The sequence below is a fragment of the Trachinotus anak genome, unplaced genomic scaffold (assembly GCF_046630095.1).
Source record: "Trachinotus anak isolate AG129_WGS33_773 ecotype Australia unplaced genomic scaffold, CSIRO_AGI_Tana_v1 ptg000018l, whole genome shotgun sequence".
Classification (NCBI taxonomy): Eukaryota; Metazoa; Chordata; class Actinopteri; order Carangiformes; family Carangidae; genus Trachinotus; species Trachinotus anak.
Genome location: NW_027273869.1, coordinates 15409240 through 15430361, shown reverse-complemented (window position 1 = coordinate 15430361; position 21122 = coordinate 15409240). Strand labels below are relative to the sequence as shown.

Sequence of the window (21122 nt, the reverse complement as noted above, 5' to 3'; positions counted from 1 at the left end):
ACTTCTAATCCTGAACATATTGATTAAACTGCCTGGGCCTCAGTCAGTGTGTCACTCAGGGTTTGATTGGCTTGGTCTTTAGAGGCCTCCAGACTGAAATGAAGGCACAAATAAATAAGAGGCACTGAAGCAAGGAGCCATGTTAATAAAGCATGTCAGCCACATGCATGACTTCATTCGGCTCAAATGGCAAATCCTGTAGTTTATGTTGCCTTCCTGAAATCACTCCAGCTCCATTAAAAGAGAAGAAAGGTAAGGAAGGCAAATAAAAGCTGATTGTTTTTTTTTATGACAAGCTGAAAACACATCTTCTGATTCACTAACAGATAAAAGAAAACCACCAGCAATTTTTTGAGGCTGTTCTTAACCACAGCTGAGCTTTGAGCCAAATGCTGACATATGCATGCTAACATGCTAACAATGACGATGTTAACATGCCGGTGTTTAGCAGGTGTTGTGTTTATCATGTCCATCATCAGTTTAGCATGTTAGCATACGAAACTTTGCTAATTAGCACTCAGTACAGTTGATGCCAATGGGAATGTCATTAGTTCTGCAGGGATTTGGTCATGAACCAAAGTACTAGACGAACTGGAAAACCGACCTGATGATGGCACTTAGTGAAAATGTGGGGATCATGAGAGTGACATGAATGTGTGTACCAAAATTTATAGAAAATTTCAAAAAACACAAAATTTCAACCTCATGGAGACGCTAGAGTGAAAGTCAGAGGATCACCACAGTCATGAGGATTAATCCTCTGGGGAGCATAAATGTCAACCAATTGGCATCGCTTTCTTCGAGCTATGTAGTGAATCTAAAAACATCCACGAGGTAAAGCTGCTTTTATAGATTTTTGGCCAAGCGAAAACGCATCATGTGATACATGTCCACCATTTTTTTGGTAACTCTGTTACCAGACAGTTGCCAACATTTACACTTTTGTAAACTTTAAAGCAAGGAACAGATATAAATTATGTCAACCCAATTAGAAAATGAACAAAGCACAGTGCGTTTTCAATTTGTGATCTAACTCTAAGCAAATGTTACGTTTCTGCACTTTCAGCTAATGCAGTGTCTGCAGAGTGTATATGTAACTGCTCGCGGTTAAAAACATCATCCATCAAGATGAGTAACAACAGGGCCAATTGTGGCTCTTTAAAATGAATTAAAGCTAATTGAATTTTACTCTGCCGATGACAGAACGCTCTCAGACGTTGATTTATCTTATGATTAGTCATGCTCGTCAGTTGACCCCCGACCTAAGGAAGCATATAAAACAGCAGGAAGTTTACACAAGCCCCGATTTCTAAGTGATGGGTGACACGAGGACCAATATGCCCTCCCTGTTTCTGCCATCCACGCACTCTAATCTGATAAATGGAGTCTTTGTTTCGCATTAATTTATAGGTTATGTGGACGTGGGCCTGTGTAATATATAGACATCTATACCGAGTCTATGTATTTATTGATAACATTCACAAGAAGAAAATATATGACATTATTAATCATGTGAATCCATAAAAACACAATTTATATTTTCAGAACTTTATATTCATGTTATGCAGGAATGGAATTTGCTGGCAAAAATATTGCTCAGATTAATGTAGAGGAAAAGCTAAACCAAAATATTATGATACAGTGGAAAACAAGTCATAATTTTTGGAAGGGCAGTATATCTGGCAGCGTACCGTGTTTAGAGTGAAGCCTCATTGTGCTCCGGGTGTAAAACCAGCTGGATGAGATCAGCTTTTATCCAGTAATGACACAGATAACACATTGTTAAATTCAACATCTGCTGACCTTTCCGCCCATCCTTAAAGCTGTAATGCAAGATTTTAGTAGTTGATGGATTTGTTACTGAACGAGGGCATTTTTTGATGTTTTGGAAAAGGTTTTAGTGGAAAGGGAAGAGTGCAGCGGCGCCTTTTTTGAGGAGTGTATTCACAAAGTGGTGGGCCTGTTCTGTGTTCAATAAATAATAAAAAGGAGCTGCTGTGCACCAGGACTTACAAGGCCAGGTCATGCTGAAACCCTGACCTACAAGCTGAGATATAATTTGAACCCCTTCTTGTGCTATATGCTTGCTTCCACAATTGAATGGCTTTGGTGGGTGTCTGTGGGCCAGTTTGAAAGGGGTGAATAACGGGTGAAGGTGAATAGAAGAAAGCAAGCAGCTCCTCTGGGGCCGAATAATTCAAGGTGGGTATCTGGGAACTGGAGGTTCATGGTTCACGGTGAGTGGTTGCCGGGATTGTGGCTCCGTAGAGAGGTCTTAGGTGTCTCAAAGGGTTTGCAGTCACCTTCCAGTTCTAACACATGGGAACTGACATCATGCATCTGTGTCTAATGCCAGGGTCGGGTAAGGGATACAGCTTGACCCTTGGCCTTGGGTGAAATTCAGCCATTCGTCATGCATCGCTGGCTCAGGGGCTCTGGCTCCTGGCACATCTGTTCATAATGCAGGTAGTGTGTGGGGGCTGTGGCTTCCGTGAATCCGAACAATCTCCTGATGTATATAATTTGATGGCAGTTGAGCCATGTGCTTCTAAAGAGACTCTGGCTCTCAGCCTAATGAGCCTGTGTATCCATTGAGATCTAGCCACTCTGAGACAGACGGCACTCACCTCTGAACTTTGTAAAATCCAAAAGCATCTTGACTAGATGTGTTGAGAGATGGCTGAAAATGCCAATACAGGAGGCAGGGTTGTTTTAGCCCGCTGATGCTCAAAGCATCCATCCATCCTCACACTTCAAACAATGCCATGATTGTTGCAAAGTGTCCCATTTAGCTGTCTGCTGGTGTTTAAAATGATTGTGAGAAGAAGCCTTTAGGGAAGTTCAGGTGTTTACATTGTCCAAGATAGATGACGCTCGCTCCCTTTATCTTAAACACTCTGCACACGTTACTTTTTGTTTGGATTTCTATAAGGCCAGACTTCCATTCTCTCACAGCGCTGGTCAATGAACAGAATGTTCCCCGGGCACTCTTTGGTAGATCAAAGAAAGAAATTATATTAAAAACCTTTATTTAGATGGGCATATTGGTCAAAATGCTGATGAGTGTTGACCCCACAAATAGTTTCTACAGCAGCTATTTGGAGCCGTGATGAAGACCCTGTGAGTTTGAAACCAACTGGCATTTTAATAAGCTACTTCTCAGGGCAGACTGGATGCTACAGTGATTCACTTTTGCAAAGAAGTATTACAGGATGGAATGGGCCAGGGTTAGCTGGTTAGCATGCTAACTTCAGTAGAAGAAAAGCAAAGATTAAACTGTCTGGGCCTCAGTCAGTATGTAGCGATAGCAAAAACAGACAGCTTTCTGCAGCCAGTCTTTCTTTTTAGTTGAGTAAAGTCTTATAAATTGCCTCAGGTGATGTCACTTGGGTCAGCTTTACTTGCAGCAATGGGGGAGTGAGAATGAAGTGAGGTTACCAGACCTCTGTAGCCCGCTCTTCATCTCTGCTTGAGGCTAGAGGTTCAAGGTTGGATTAGCTGCTACGAGCATAACACACTCGTCAGCGTTATGGTTGAATTGTGGGTAATGTGCACGGCAGGTTTTGACAAAGTAGAAGAATGCATTGAATAAAAAAGATTTTACCTGGTTCTGCTGCATCAATTTTAATATTTTTTTTTACAGTTTATTGTTGTTCTGTGTGTTACATGCATGCAATGCTAAATTGGCTCTTTTAAGTTTCCCTGGACTCGTGTGTCACTGTGTTTTGACTTGTCCATGGAGTTGCAGCAACAGCAGAAAATCTGCATCTTCTCCATTTCTGAACTCGGTCAGAGAGGTCAACCTGTGATTGGCACCAAGTCGGTGACAGACAGGTGACCTCTGACCCGTAATGACGGCTCAATCGGACAATCATGACCATCCAGAATTGACACTGACATGATCTCTTTAAAGCTGGGAACGCCCACAGAATATATATATTACCTTCAGCTGTATTGAACACAGTGGCAACTATTGAGTGACCTTGTTGCTTTGAGCCAATGCAGGAAAAAAAAAAAGCCCCACGGAGAGCCCCTGTTTACTTGATTGAAGTTCCTGTGGAGGTGCTGCATGGAGATCTGAAGTCATAGCCATGATCCACAGTGACAGACAAATTACAGGAATTCAGATGAAGATAAAGACAAATATCAATCCCCCCTCGAGCAGACTTTTATCTCTGTCTCCATCCCAGACTATCTGCTTAAGTCATGTAAATTATGATAAATGGTGCTGGGGTGGAATGTGCTCGTTGGAACAGGCTTTTTTCTTTTCCTTTTGATGATTTTCTCCAATTGGTATGTTAAATCTCATCAGTATCAATCACTGATAAGCTCTACAGCGTCAAAGTAATCACTGTAGATCTTATCACAGTTCTGATTCACTGGCTAAATCAGGCACACTGCTGATCTGAGAGTTTAACTGGAGGTCAAACCAACATTTTTCTGACATGACAATGTAAAATCAATTAATAATAAAAAAACATTTCCTATCAGCTGATTCTGCTCGGACCAGTTTTTCTTAGTTTTAGTTTATGATAAGATTCACCCATTATCCTGGCATTTTTTGCTCACTTCTTTTTCTGCTTCAGGATGCAGGCATATTTTATATCCCAAACAATTTGCAGTTGTGTCATGCATGTTTACCAGTATTGTCATTGTGAAAATAGAAAAAGAAAAAGATGGACACAGTGACAATTCAGGGAAATGAGGGGTGAAATTCAATAAAATGCAGCAGACGGCACAGTAACGAGATGGGAACTGGCATGGCAAGTTAATGAGCTGGAGCTGACAGGCCAAAATGGATTTGCCTCCGTGATGATGATGATGATGATGTTGAACGAGAATGCAAAGCTGGGTGGGTGGAAGTATCTTGGGCGTAGCATAATGTACCATCTTTTCTGCTCGGTCTTCAAGCCTGTCTTTGTCTCGCTGGCATGCTCGTCATTAAAATAACTTATTTAGCTGATAGCGTCTGCTGTGTGGCTTAGTGTTTGCACTGTGAATAGCGGCCTTTCACTTGAATGGCATGGAGGGATGTGGACGCACACATGAAAAATCAATCTGCCTCTTAGTGCCTTTTAAAGATGTTAGTTAAAATTCAGGGGTAAAAAGAAGAATGAGCTCCCTAATTTATACATAATATATTTATATGAGCTCTTTGGTGAAAGGTGGGAGTTGCAGTAGCAGTAACAACCTGCAATAACCTGTATGACTTGTTCTCTGATAATTATCCATCATTTTTCCAATGTCATTCCCATTTTCAGCATGCAGTTATACGGCTACATTTAATAACTCCCATAGGTGAGGTTGTAATCCCATTGTCTCTCTCGAGTTTGCAGAAAATTGCAAGTCAAAAGTCAGTCTACACTCAGGTGTGCATATGGCAAGATCTATTTGCAAGCAGGAACAAATGCACTTGCCAGCTACTTTGCAATCAAAAGGGGTGGAAATTCTTCTGTGCCAGCCGACAGCTCACTTGTTCTCAGTTGTGAGTACACACATAGTAGATAGAACTCCTACTAACAGTCTGCTTCATTCAGCAGCGTGCTTGGTATTAAGCCAAGCTTGGCAGAAACATCCCGCAGCTGAAGTCTATGTACAGTAGCTAGACGTATCATTGACCTGTCGGACCTGTAATTTTCCTGATCTTTCCCTGATTTTGACTTTTTGCAATCTGCTCGGGAAATCGAACAAGACCTCACTATATATCATGACAACATGGGGTCGTCTGTTCAGTCTGTATGAATCTACATCATCAGCTTGGATGGACCAGATGTTCTCAAGACCTCCCTTAAACCACTGGGGCTCCCCTGCTTGTGGTCCTCTCTCATGGCAGTCCTCATCCTCACATCCAGCTGCCCGACTGCCACAATGGTAATCAAACATCGGATACTCAACAACCTGGAATGGTATCCGACGCTTTCAACCTTCCAAATCCCCACTTTCTCTGGCCACTATCTCTGTCACCACTGTTTACCAGCGAGACCCCCCGCCCATCTCAGCAGCCATCAGCTCCCCCAAACCTATCATTCTTACAACCTCTCCGCCCTCCAGCGAATCCATTATTCCAGGATCTGCTTCCAGGACTCTCCTCCCAGCAGCTGTCACTCGCCCGAGTCCAACCACTCCTTCCAAAATCAGAGTCTCTTGAGCTGCTTGTTTCATCGTGTCTACTGCCAAAACTGATCAGCCTAGTATCTACACTATGAGCCAAACATCCACATACCCAACACTGGTCCCCCGGCTCTTCACTCTGTTTCAGTTTTCTAAAAAATCCCTGCTACACAGGCGTGTTTGTTCTGTTAATTATTTGAATGCAATCCAGCCCAAAAGCTGCTATGTTTCATGCTTCAATTAGTGCATCAGGGGCTTAATCTAACATTATCTTCTTTTATTCTACACTGAACAATAATTAATTTCATAGCCTGAGAATATTTCGCACATAAATGTGTGTATTTTATTACAAAAATAAGAAGATACAGTAGTTCCATGTCAGTCCCAATTTAAATGAAACCCATGGCCTTGGGAGAGTTGGTCTACCACAGTATAAGAGAAACAAACCAAATGTGTCAGGCTGAAGGGCAGCGAAATACATATAAAACGATGTACAAGACACTTTATTCTGGTGATGTAACGATGCAGACACGAAAAAGCGACATTTGGATTTCACTCCATAATGACAGGTAATAGCCTCAATCAAACCTTTGAGCAAACTGATGTGGAGTACAGTACATATGTGTTGTTGTTTTTTTAACTTGGAAGCCACCAAAGGGGAATCCTAAACCTAGATTCAAGAGGCTGTATGTAATCTTTTGGAAGTAATCTGCCTGATCTCTGAAGACATATCAGAGTGATTGAAAGCATTGCAAGCAACGCCTGTATCAGGAAATCAGAGTCATGCATCAAGAAAGGATCACCACAGAGCATTGCTATGTCTTGATACAGCACTTAAGATATCTGGAAAATTACTTAGAGAGCAGTAAACAACACAGGAATCCAACTTGAGGCTTGTAAAGCTGCCTCTGGAAACCACAACTACTGTAACAGTGGTTGTTTTACGTGTAGGTTAATTAAGTTTATTAATCAGACTAATAAACTTGTGGATGTGGATGGTGTACTGACTATTAAATCTATTAAGATCTCAAGTGTTAAACTCCATCCTACTGTGGAGCTCAGTACAGCAGCTCCACTAGAAGCAGGAAGTGGGATAAATCATAACCAGATTCCATTAGGTCCCCTGTGGAAGTTAATGCCTCAAGGAGAGAACTTTTAATTTGATTTATTATTTCCCCCACCCACCGAGATGGACGTGTGGAGGACAGGAAATGATGTGCAGCGATGGTAGAGGAGACACACGAGATGCATCGCCAGTATAGTGTGTCAGGTAAAACAGGGACAGATGGTCTATTTTCTAACTATGGCACTACATTTCCTCGTCAAAAATAGCACGGCCATGGTCCCTTCGTTTGTGCTAAACACAGAGGCGTTGTTCAGCTTACTTAACAAGAGCATGTCCGCCACCATCGGCTGTAAAGCCATTCCCTTTAGCTTGATACCTGTCTCTTGGTTGATTTGATTTATACCTTTTCATTAATTGCTTTTAAATATTTTTGTGGTATGGAAGTGGTTGAGTCTGAAATCACTCCCCATCACTCAAAACTATACAGTATGGTGGATTGTGTACACTGTATGCCATTTTATTTGAGAGTTCAAACTCTTGAGTGTGAACTTTCTGCTTTTATTGTGTGATATTTAATGTCTGGTTTGATTTGAGTGAGGCTTTTGTGGACATGTGCTCCACCGGGTGCTGCCAGTGTTTCCAGATTGTCCAGATTAGCAGGTGCTAATGACACAGTCTGGACTGTACCAAGTGGGGCCTGTACGTTCTTTTCTTTGTATTGAGTTATTTGTATGTTTTGCTATTGCTAAATAGACACTTTTAGCATACTTACTAGTCTTACCAAGAGTTTCGGTCACTGTTGCATTTACCAGACAAGAGGTTAATACGCCCTCCGAGCAGAGCTACTTCTTCAGCGCAGACTGAACACTGCAGTGGCTCGGTATAGGAAAGTGGCGAGACCAGGCCTAGCCGGTTAGCGTGCTAACTCCAGTAGAAGAAAAGAAGTGATAGAAACAGAAGCAAAACAAGAGGGCTGAACTCTAAAGTTGGCTTTGCAGCAATAGCAAAACTTACAAATAGCTCCTTTTAAAAGCCTGAATGAAAAATGTTATGTTGCCAACTTACTTGGCAGCTTTAATTGTTTTGTCTCACCCTTACTAATAAGTAGGTGGTTCTGACTGTGAGATATTTAAAGCTGTTGTTTGTTGGAGCAGGGTTCTGTATGTGGGGACAGGGGAGTATCCTCTTTGTCTATTGGGTTTTCCTTTGTTTGAGCAATTGTGGATTTTTGTCTGCGTATATAGTAACTGGAAAATGGTACAAAATACACTCTCTGAATCACTGTTGTTGTAGTTTTTGTTGTTGTTGTGCCTCCCAGAAATGCATCATCTGAGTTTAGGTGAATACTCAACTGAGTGACAACATGTGGGTCTGGGCGTGGTCTTAGCTTTGGAAAATCTTCTGGGGACAAAAATTAGTCAGTGGACAAATTAGTCACTTTAATAGTTCACAAAATTGCTTCCACACCAGCCTGTCCGTCCTCTCCTTTTATCACCCCTCTATCTTTCCTATTTCTCTGTGCTGGACCGTCTGTTTCGTCCGTAGCATGCGACTGTGCACCACTGATGTCCTTCTCTTATGGAAATGACCCTCTCACAGAGAAAAGCACACTCCATCTCTCCTTTCAGCCCCAGTCAGTCCACATTACAGAGCAGGGACGACCTCAGCGGCGCAGACTCCATCACTGCACAGCGCTGTATTGTCACAGTAATGTATGGATTCCAGCTGATGCCTTGACACTGTGAAAGAGGTGCAGGGAGATTTCTCTCAAGCTGTTTTGACACAGAGCGTGACTCTGGCAGAATTCCTCACCTTTTTTTTGCAGGGGTGGCGAAACCTCTCGATTAATCTCCCGGAGTAGGCTGTTGAAAGTGAAGGGCGCTGCCTATTTCTGTTTAGCATTCATCAGATTTGCCCTTTGGTGCCTGGCAGCTAATTAGCGATCACATTATTCACATCGCTGCCTTTTTTTTTTTGTTTTTCCTCACTTTCCTCCCTTACAGAAGTGTCGGTCACAAGTATACACTGGCTGCAGAGATGGAATGAACACATGTAAAAACAGAGCAGCTGCCCTGATGGGAAAATATAAGCTGGTTTTACTTCTAGAAGAAACATGTGCATTTGCGGTTCAATCACACATCAGGCTGGAAAATGACACTCTGCTCACCTACCTGATATTTCAATAATCATCATCAACCCACTAATTCAGATATTGCACTTCATTACTGAACAAGACAATCCATTGAACTCCAACAGAACAGATCTGCCAGCACTGAGACTGTTGATGAAGTAGGTGATTTCTTGTGTCCAGCAGTTTTGAAACGAAAAATAAATTATAGATTTTTTTTTTTTTTTTTTCAATGAGGGAGTGGAAGATGTAATTTTTCAGGAATTCCCAAAAAGAGTACTTAATGCTATAAAACATGTCTGGAGGGAATCTTTTTATAAGTAATTCATCAAGAAGAGCTACAACACTCACTGGTTCCAACTTCTTAAATATAAATATCCATTTTTCTTCTCACCTTGTCCTCTGGTAATTTATGATGCATGTTTCCAGCTGTTTTCTGACATTTATATATATATGAAATGATTAAAATAGAACTATGGCAAATGAATAAATAGATGATGAAAACGGTCATTAGTCGTGATCAACCAAAGCTTTAAATGACAGCGAGCGTTTCCTCACCAATTCTGGGCAGTGACGCAGTAGAAAATTAGCAGTTTGAAAGCTAAAAAACACACAAACCACAGAAAAAAAATCTCTGGTCATAGTCAACTTTTCTTGGCGAACAAACATGAGCTTTCGTGGTTGTCGAGCTTCATGGGAAATAAATGGACTTCCTGTATTTGGTCAATCATGTTTCTCACAGTAAGACTCCAGAGGAAAAAGCAAAACTGTAAAGGAAATGTGAACAGCGACCTAAAGTAAAATATTACAGCAGTGGTGACGGTATATTAGTATGTTACAGTCGATGACGGGACAGTATCTCACCAGGTGCATATGTGCAGGAGGTAGGGCGAGCATCACAGGAGGGGCCTCCTCTGACCTTGGTCAGTGTGACAAATGCACAACATCTGTGGTGCTAACAAGGGACAGGTTGCTCAAAGGTGTGTGACACTGCAGCTCAGATGTTGCGTGACCAGACCTGAGATTAATATAATATTTGGACTTAAGCTGAAAAACATTGACCACACATCCTTTTTCGTTTGGGGGGGGGGGGTTTACAATAACTTGCTGTTTAGAAATGATCCCCTATAATCATGGCTGCTTTCAGATGTTACACCTGTCTGGTGTTTGTTAGGCTCACCACGCTCATTAAGTTAATTTACAGCTGAAGCTCCGTCGTGAGGATAGTAAAGGATACGCCTCGTCTCTATTTAGCACTCACCCACCTCTTTCTATTCTTCTTCTTCCTCTCTACCAATGACAGGCAAGCCATCGGGCCCAGTGAAAAACCTGCATCGCTCTAGTGGGCCATCCTGACACTTTAATTGAAGAGGTGTAAATCAGGCTCTATTGTCAAGGAGAGGGGTAATTATTTCCTTCTGTCTGAGCCACCAGTGATTCCCCTCTTTCTTTCTCTATTTTACTTTCTCTGTCTGTCAAGCGTTTCACACGCACTCGTTCCCTTCCTTTCTTTCCCGAGGTGTGATTTAACAAGAAGCTCTGCCTTTACCTCAAAGCCAAAGTGCTAAAGTGTAAAATCCTTCACATCCTGGTTCATACCTGCAGTGAACTGACATGTGACACTCAAGCCCAGGAGTAACACAAACGCATCCATTCATGAAAATGCAAACGGAGCATAATTTCCCTCTCTGGAGCTCAGTACGGAAATAGAGTTAAATCAAAGGCATCAGGGTAATACATACTGTAGCATTCATTTATCCAGCCAAGCCAAGTCTTTCTGGTCTCCTGACTCCTCTGGTTTGGGCTTATGTTTTAAGCTGCACGTCTGTATTGGAAGAAGCGTTTGTGTTGATGCAGGTTTGGCATGGTTTAGACACTCAGTATAGCTCCTTGTGCTGAGCAAGCTTTCCCCAATGAGCCCATTTAAAGCAATTGTTCCTCAAAAGGGCTGAGCATGATGTCTGCAATTCAGGTTTGCATGCTCCTGGTTCGAAACAGGGTTCGCTTCTCTCACCAAAACCACATCCACATCTTTTTTTCATGGTTGACCACATCGGATGAAGAATGTCCTGAATGTTATTACTTTACTATCCATCCTGACGATGACATTCATCTTCACTTCTGTGCCAGGACTCCTCAAGGAGGACTTCTGAATTTACTGAATGATAAGGGCAGTTTGAGAAGGAATGCATGCAATGCAAAAGGAGAACAACTCAGCTATTTTTGACCATGCTAGCTGTGTGGCACTGGGGATGGCAGTGTTGGTCTGTTGTCAGTCCACCACACGGGTCCAGACTGAAATACCTCAACAACTACTGGAAGGATTGCCAAGACATTTGGTACATTCATTGAGGATGACCTTTGGATGGATTGTCATGATATTTTCGAGAGACATTCATGCCCCCCTCAGGTCTTAAACAAATGTCATTTTCATCTACCTCTGCTGCACTTTGAGTTTAGTGCTAATTAGCAAATTTTTGCATGCTAACTACATCAATTTAGCATGCTGACTCCACCTATAACAGCATACAAAAGATGTTTTGTTTTAATCAATGCAACATGATGTTAGCATTTAGCTTGCTGAAACAGTGCAGGCACACAGAGCTGCTAGCATGTCTCTAGACTCTTGGTCTTATTTTCACCATTTCCAACTTGAAACTCAATATGTGAGCTGTAATTTCATTGCTTAGTTTAACGAAGCCTGGTTGTTAAATGGCTACAGCAGTTACTTACAAGTCGACTCATTATACTTAATTAGCAGATGAATAAGGAAATGGATGGAAAATATTCTGATTTGATTCGTATCATGGAAGGAAAACAGGATATAAGTGGCTATTTGATCATCCACACATTAAAGCCAGCGTCAGCCCTGAATGTGTTTGACCTTTCCGGCTTCACCCTCTCCCTCTCTCCGTGTGAGGTACGAGCTCTCCACCTCTTATGTTTTGAGCTGTACATGTTAAAGTGATCTGTTTGCTGTCTAGTTAACAGAGGGAGGGAGGGAGGACGATCGTGTAAGGGGGGGGGAGAAGGGGGACTTGAGTGGAGAGTGTGTAATAGGACACCAGCCCTCTCTGTCTTTTCGCTCTCCTCCCTCTCTCCTCTCCTCTCTCCAGTGCTCTCTCTCTCTCTCTCTCTCTCTCTCTCAGTCAAGCCTGCTCTGTGAGCACTTAGATGGAATAGCAGCGTTTTTTCCTCTTTGGTGTCACTGGAGGAGACTGGAAACAGGGTGTTTTTAAAAGGGGGAATAAATAAGACCCAGGTCTGGTTTTGTACCTGGCTTCTTCAAGTGGGACCAACACTGAAGGAAGCTCCTGAAAGGTGAGTCCTGGACCACGGACTGATCTCAATCCCGTCTCTATGGGGAGCAGGGTTTACCTGCTGTGCTGTGCTGTGCTGTGCCGTACCAGACTGAGCTGTGGCAGGATGCAGAGAGGAGGTGGTAGGCTTGAGGCTAACAGGTGCAGAGTCCCACCAGTGAGAATTGGTGAGGATAGCTGAAGTAAACTGTTAACTTGCTGCTCCTTAAAAATCTTGTGTAATATTACATTAGACTACTGTGTCTCGTGTCTTTGGGTGCAGCGTCTGTTTTAAATACACTACAAATTTCCACAACATGAGTCACGACTTTGTTGCCACTGCTGAAACTGGTCAAAACTGTTGTTTTATTTATTGATGGTTCTTTGGCTCACTGAGCATTTTTACGTAACTTCTTCTTCTTTGCCTTAAGCTTTAACCAACCTTTGCCTCTTATTATAAAAAAGTACTGAATAATGTTAAGAGGATTGTCCAGAATCACAGGGTTCGAATGCCGCAATCACAAGATTCACATGTTGTTTCATGAGTCCGTCTAAAGTTACTTGAAATACACACTTGCGAGGCGTGTGTGTGAAGGAACGTGTGGCTGTAACAGAACCACTGACAACTGAATGACAGGGTGTGGTGAACGCACACACACACACACACACACACACACTGTCCTGTTAGAGCCGGGGCAGACAGCAACTTGTTTACAATTTCCGTTTTAATTCTTGTTCTCCATTCAAGGAAGAGTTAGACCAAAATATGAATAATGTCATCTATCAAACCTAAATCCAAATTTTCTGTAGCTAAATTGTGTTCATGTGTTTAAAGCATTAACAGGAGCAGATGGGAGCCAAACAAACACAGATCCAGTTTGGAAAATAAGAGGGGGGAGAAAAAAAAGGACTATTTGCTTGTGCAACTATGCAGTTTTCTTCTTTTATCAATATTAGTTTTTGAGCAACATGAGATGGAAAATTCATTAGGCTGTCAGCCAAGGAATGCACAATAAACACAATTATCATTACACCCTACTGGAAATATAACTCTCCACTCGCTCAGGCTGACCTGCTTTTGTAGAGAGGCATTTAATTGCCGTCGCAGATTCCTGGCAGTCTCAGTGCTGGAATTTCTGGACTTCTGAAGAGCTCAACAAAATTAATTGAAGTATTTATTATATTTGTTCATTGTTCAACAAACTAGAAGCACCTTTTTACTGGGGAGACCCATTAATCCAGACGAGCACTACGGAGAGAGAGAGAGAGAGAGAGAGGTGGTGGTGGTGAGCACATTTATGTCTTCAGTGCGGCGATCATGAAAGAAATGGAGGTGGAAGTGTGTGAACCTGATCTGCTGGGATGTCAGAAGGTGCCGGAGAGGTGACTAACTCCCCTGTCGATGAGTTCAGCAGCTGTGAGACCAACATTTCCATGCCAGAGCCTCTCCCTGGGAGATCACTCTGAGCACGCAGGGAGGGGACGCTCAACAGTTTGAAAGGTTGAGTCACTTAAATTATTAAAATATTATTTGTTCACACTTAGTGGTATCTCAGCCCTAAGGCCAGAAAAGAATTTTTAATGTCCAATTAAAATGTTTTTTAAAATCCTTGCTGCGCATGATGACTACAGCGTGGTTTAGGTGAAGGAAAGATCATGGTAACGGCTTATGTAGATATAAGGTGTGGTTAAGATTAGACAACAAAAACACTTGGTTAAGGTTCAAGAGAGATCGTGGTTGAAGTGAAATAAAGCGACGTGAATGAAGCTCAAATTGGCTACAAGCTGATCGACTTCCCCAAACTCCACACCCTTGCTTGTTGCCTCACAATAAAAAGACACTGATCTGTGGCACTGGTTGTAAACCGTAGCATGTGGAATCAAAGAAGACTGAAGTGATTTTTATTTTTCAGCTCTTGTTTCTGTTAATCCGCAGACTTCAGCAACACTGGAACTAATTTGTATCAAAGAAAATGTGGACTTAAGACTTGACTTGCTGTGAGGCTTGACTTGGTTAAGCAATAAAGATTAAAGTGAAATTCTGGATCAATAAAAGATTTTGAAAACTAGAGTGGCAAGGGGAGTCATGCGTGACCGTACACCTTAAATAGCCAGAACAGGACAAGGGCTGCCCCTAGGGACGGGGCTGACACTGCTGACGCCCCAGCTGAAGGTGGTTCTGGGGGAGGGTGTGTGTGTGTGTGTGTGTGTGTGTGTGTGTGTGTGTGTGTGGAGGATGCAGCGGGAGAGGGGCTGCAGTACAGCGGCCGGGGCCGTCTGTTTAAACCCCATGCTGTTTTATTTCTCTCCAGCGCAGCCACAGACATCCCACTCCTCTGCAGCCCTCCATATGTTATCCTTCTACACCTGAGCAGTAGAATTTCACCAATGCTGAATATCAGCCACGCTTCACTCCACCACACACACCCACATCTCTACCTATTTGTACACTACATCCCAAACTGAAATTTTCATAGCAATCATGCAGCTTTCTTATCTCTGGGCCATCAATTTTTCATTGCACATCCATAAGCCATGAGAGCAGGGATCCATCCTCTTGTAAAAGCAGTGTTTTCTTTTTGCATGTAAAAGGTTTTTGTTTTTTTGGGGTTTTTTTTTTTGCATTGTGATTTTGGACAACTCAGGTAAAGTAACAGCCAGTTTTCGGTGGATAAAACAGCCAAGTCTCTCTCCGGCAGTGGAGTTTTGCATTGCAGGAGTTAGCGCCCCGCAGGCAGTACAGTACCTGCATCTATCAATAATTGAGCTACTCTTGTCCTGTTACAGAAAAGGAACAAGAGGAGGCAGAGGGGAGCATTTCTCCGGCAGCTCTTTTGTGCAGATTTAACTCATCCATATTTAAGAGAGGTGCATCTGCAAAGATATAGCAAGTGATGGGATTTAACTGACATGTTGTGCTCTCATCTCTGTCTTCATTCAGGGCAGTTTGGGCTACGCTTTACTTTATAACTCAGCATCTCCGGACCTGTCAGACTGATGATTTCACTGCACGTTAGTCATGTGTCGTATTCTGTGTTATTTGTGTCCTCTAGCAAAGTGAATTATAGCAATGGAGTAAATAAGGAGTAAATAATCAGAGTCATATGGATATGATATCCTGTTAAATTGAAACTGCTGTCTCTGAGTGAGCACTGGTTTTAGTGATTTACTGACAGAATCAAGATTGAAGCCACTACATGTACAACTTATATGACATATAGCATCTTTTTAAGTTTTTAACGTTTTTTTTTTTTCGGTAGAAAAATGAGACAACCTTGATTCAGCCTATTTGTCACTTTCACCATGTTACATGCTATCTGCCAAATCCTCAAATCCGACCTCCAGTGCTACTGAGATTTTAGCATCTTTCAGCTCTTTGTTTTGGCTTTACCGGTTTCAATGTCATTGCTTCATCAACTTTGTTTCCAGATGCCACAGATGCTGCTTTTTGCTGCTTTTAGCTCTGATAAACCCACTAGATGCTATACGTGCCTGTCAACAAATGGCAAACAGACAAAGTTGTATCTGTCGGACCTGTAAATGAGCAACTGTTAAGTCATGTTAGCTTTTATAAGGTGATGATAAGTCATTTGAAATGTGTTTATAGTTTGTTCCTCTGCCAAAAAGTCCATTCATATGTAATGATATTTCAACATGTGGAACGGCCTGGTCGTCTCGCAAAAAAGGGGGGTACATTTCAGGTTCTGTAGATTCAGGTACTGTAGATTTCTTTCTTCTGGTACACAAGCACTGAGGTGTTTTACTTTTGCAATACTGGCAGCTTGTTGGTAATTCACTGAAGAAGAGGCTTGTTAGTTTCAGCAGGGATTGTTACACTGGAAGCAGAAGTGTCAACTTACAATGGTATGATTTCCAGGGAAACTTTCAGTCATAAGCTGACTTCTCTCTCCAAACACCCTCCAACAGACAGACTGGTCGTAGTTCCTGAGCGGTGCAGTCATGTGCAGGCCGGAGGTGTTGGCCAGGCCACCTCTGGTGTCAGCTGTGGCACTTTCCCTCCTGGCTCTCTCTCTCCTCTCCACCAGGACCTCCAGCCTCCCACAGCCTCTGCCAAGAGTCTTCCTTTCCTTCGAAGGTAAGAAGGAATAACAAACACGCTCCCCCTGAAATGAATGTAAACCACCAACTTGGCCTTTGTACACTTGTTGTGTTTCGCTGCAGATGTAATAATGTTGCACTGACGCCGTGTTCTTAGTGCACTAATGCTAAACAAATGGTTGATAATCAAGACTAGCCAGGGGCTACATCATTATAGAATAGTATACGACTTACCTAGACTTTACAGATCTTATGCAATTACACTGTTTCTTAGATCAGAATAATCTTTGGCAGTTTTAGACCTCAGGCCTTGAAGCTCAGTTCTTGGACAGTCCTTGTCCATCCATTGTCCTGCTGTGCGTAGGCAAAAAGTCAAACCTCTGCAGGAGGTGGTACCGCTTGTCAGAACTACCCTGAATCTGTTCCTAGTTAAACTTTAATCACACTACTCTGTAGTGCAGGCCTGTGGGTATTGTTGCTGCCTCTGGTTCTGATTCTCTTGTTTTATTTAATTTCTTTGACATAGATTATTTTATGAATTTTTGATGCTCCCCTGAAATGTGTGTACTTTAGGGGTGTGTGTGTGTGTGTGTGTGTGTGTGTGTGTGTGTGTGTGTGTGTGTGTGTGTTCCAGGTATTACTCATGTTGCGGGGACTTTACACTCACAGTCACATTATGAGGACTTGTCTTCTTTATGGGGACAAAAACGTAACATGAATAATAAAATGTATGTGTTTTAAGCCTAGGATGAGGTTAAGTTTAGTTAAAGTTAGGGTTAGGAAAGTAGTAGTCATGGTTGTGTGAGTCAAGGTGGATGAGCTGGCCGATCGCTCCCACCCCATGCAGTGTGAGCGGGGCAGTAACCTTTCTGCAGAGGCAGGATGGTGTGCAGGGGCTGACGGAGACGTTTGATCACCTTTCACTACCTCTCACTGAGGATTAGGCAGCACAGAGCAGCTGAGGCTGTCCATCAGTCCGGTTTCTCCATTCAGACAGTCAGAAAAGTCTTACAATGTGAGGCTGAAGCAGCTGTACTTTTGTTTTTCTGGTTTTTTTTTTTTCTCTCTTCCTTCCTCAGGCTGTGACTAAATTTGCCACGTATTCTCCCAGTTTGGGCTCATTCTTTCCTTTTAGTTTCAGTGTCATTTCTCTCCTTTGTTTCATTCTCTTTCTTTGATTATTGTTTCATTCCAAATATCTGAACCAGCCTTCAGTCATGGGCCAGTCTGCTAATGCTCTGCACACTGCGTGAGTTGTTAAATATGACAGCTCAAGGGAAAAAGGGCTCAAACTAATGACTGGATACAAGGAAAACCCAACACCATCGCTATCTTTGGTTTTGACCGCTCCAGTCACATTATTCACTCACTCCTCGCTCTTCAGTGTTTCCGAATAGCCATCCTAATATGTCAAAGGTGGCCATGCTGAAAATGAGCCAATCCCTATAATCCTGCAACGCTCCATTCCCTTTCTGAGTGTGGATTAGATTTGATTTGTGTTACTTGCTGTACGTGTGTTTCGCCTCAGGGAGGACCATAAAAGGAGAGTTTGAATGCAGGCCACTAATTCTTTTACAGCCTCTGGACTTTATTCTTAATGAGTGTTTATCTGTGTGATGAGGTAAATGTGTGTGTTTTAATGTGCTGTAATTACCTTAAGTTGCATTTAGGTGAATTTATGAGTAAAGAGAAAGTGGAGGGATGTTTATTCAAAGCTAGAGCCAACTCCAGGTGTAAATTTACATTCCAGCTTTGATTTAGCACCTGATCTTAAAACATCAGGGAAGAATGAATACTTGCACCTTTTGTTTTTTGAGTTAGAAATCTTTTTTCTTTTTTAACTGAGAAGGATGAGGGTCATAACTCCCTTTGGCTGCAGGAGAGAGTTCGACATGGGTGCGCACCAGATGTAGGGAGACTCTTCAGGCTGAAGGTAGAGGCTCATTTCTCCTGTAAACACTCGTGTTCACCAGGGGAAGAATTCAGGGAGTTTGGGCTCCATCCAAAGCAGCCAGAAAGACAGATGAAGAGTCATAGAAGAAGGCTGGAAGAGTGGCGTCCCAGAGGGGAAGAAAGCGCAGGTGTTTTGGCACCTGCTGGGTGGCCAAAAGGTTAGTCCTGGAGTCCGGATTCTTCTGCTGCCAGATGTGAAGACCTGTTAATTATTATGAGCTGGAACTAACTAAACCAAGAAAATAAACTAGTGAGCAAGACGCTTGTGTTGCACATAGATGGGGAAGCTTGAATATCCTCCACCTTTTCCTTCTTGTGTCACTGCTGAAATCCAATCCAGGGGTAAAGCAGGTTCATGGGACTCCCGGCGTAGCCCCCCGTCCTGCAGAGAAGTTGCTGCCTCTGACATTCCTCTCTCCCTCACTCTGCTTACTCTCGTGTTCTCGAGGCGAGCGCAGCCAGGCCACAATTAAAACCGCATAATAAACAGTGAAAAATGCAACTAACCCAAATAATAAACTCTCCAGCAGTGCCTTTCTCTTCCGTGCCTCGGATAATAAACACAGGCCCCCTTCCTCACAGCAAAACTATTTAGGGATACCCAGTGTGATAATAGATAATGACTCCTCGACATTTATTTTGGCCGGTTTCATAGCATGTTTGATGTAACTGCTGCTAAGAATGAGGCAGAAATGCAAAGAGTTTAGAGATCTCAGAGACAGATTTTTAATGCAACTGCGAGCACAAATGGTTTTTTTTAGAAATTAACTGTCAGATCAATTCCAGAGATTTTGTCAAGCTTTTTAGAAACTCTGCATCTGTGGAAAACAGTCTTGAAAGTCTGGTGTAGCTGATGTGGTCCACAGATGTGGTCTCATCATAACAAAATTAAAAAATGATATTTGACTTTTTTTTTCATTTAAATGAAATCACAGAAAATTGAACAGTACTTCAACTTTGACTTTGACTGTAACCTGACTTTTTTGAAATTGATTAATAATTTCAGTTACTTCAATTGCAGGTAATTCACCTCAACTAATCCTACACTACACTAGAGTTGTCCCATTCATTCATGGTGCCTTCACTGCCTCACTTCAATGACATGCTAATATTACAGTAAAGTGGTTATATCTTATGCCTCAGGTGTGTTTATGTGTATTCTAAGTTAGTAAACTGCTTTACCTTTTATTTTGCCATCTCTATTGTAAAATAAAAACGTATGCACATATTATAGGTGATTTGATTTCGTGGTTACCTGTTCCACGGTTCACTAGTTTCCTTCATGGCGCGTTAGCAAAGAAAAGAGTGCAACAATAGCCACAGCACATGCAATGGGTCAGCTGGAATACAAGGTACAGCCTAATGCACTTGCATGAATTTTGAATTCAAAAAGATCACTGCCGATTTTCTCTCTTACCCCCACATTGAGTGGTACTTTGAATTTTGAGTTAAAGTGACAGCCCTAGTTCAAATGCATTAACACCATCTTGTCACATTTAAGGTGTTTTGGCAACCTTCTTGTGAGGCACTACTGGCTATTAAAAAGTCTGTCATATCAAAAATAAGCTGTTATTAAAATATTCAAAGTCAAATTTGTAATCTTGTCTTCGGTTAGATTTTAATATGCCAATTGTAGACAAAGATCTTGTACAGCTGCTTGCATTTACACAGTATTTAACATTTGAGATCTTTGGCTTCTTTTTTTAAATATAAAAAGCAAAAGTGAAAGTCTGGTGCATCGATACCCAACCCTAGCATGGATCCAGAGTATTAAAGCTTTAGTTAAATAGCACTAACAGTAAGTTATGGTTGGCTGTGATGTATTGAGGTGACAGACAGGATTAACTTAGTACTGTGGTTAGACATTGTCAAATAGCTTCTAGATTGAATACTTGTAATGCTTTCTCAGACAAAATACTGCATTAATAGAGACATAAAGTACAACCATGCTGCTTTTGTATGCTGTAAACTGTGAGGAGAGTGTTTTTCGGAAAAGAATAATACTGCAAAGCACAGCTTATTTCATTAGCTGCATATTGGTTCTGCTACTGTATCCAAGGTTGGCCCTGCCGTTGCCAAAATGCCATTCCCACAATGGTGGGATCAACGATTCAGCCTCATTTATCCCTTCAGTTGGCAGTTGGGGCAGTGGTCTGCGTTCATGATCAGGATCATTTAACCTCATCAGTGGTCTCACCCTGTTCTGGCAAAGCTCCAGTGTCCAATACAGTATTAACTTGGAAATATATACAGTATGTATGTCAAACCCTGAGAGAAGTTTATTTGAAAGGCCTTCACATGCTTTCGTGTGGATGATGTTGATTTTTGCAGAGACATGTTTGGCTGAGAGTCTGGTTAGGACATAGGAGAGACTGATTAAAATGATGTCTGTAGTTTAATGAGCGTTCCTCACACTGGTACGAGCCACATGGGCTTCGTTCGCAGGGATCAGGATCAGCTACAGGCGGATAGACCGAATCCCTGCTTGCTTTTATCATGCCTCATT

At 42.2% G+C, this 21122-nt stretch overlaps 1 protein-coding gene across 3 annotated transcripts in view; it reads left to right on the top strand.

Moving 5' to 3' along the window:
* Positions 1–232: 232 nt before the first annotated feature.
* sema3c (sema domain, immunoglobulin domain (Ig), short basic domain, secreted, (semaphorin) 3C) overlaps positions 233–21122 on the top strand; it is a 53037-nt gene continuing 32147 nt past the window's right edge. The window contains exons 1-2 of one of the 3 annotated variants that reach the window (XM_071501967.1): positions 233–252; positions 16532–16700. In XM_071501967.1, coding sequence (XP_071358068.1) covers positions 16565–16700 — 136 coding nt within the window. In that variant the 5' untranslated portion in view covers positions 233–252; positions 16532–16564. Of the gene's footprint in view, positions 253–12381; positions 12627–14084; positions 14106–16531; positions 16701–21122 lie in introns of those variants that run through there. The other 2 variants (XM_071501965.1, XM_071501966.1) reach the window with 2 other exon arrangements.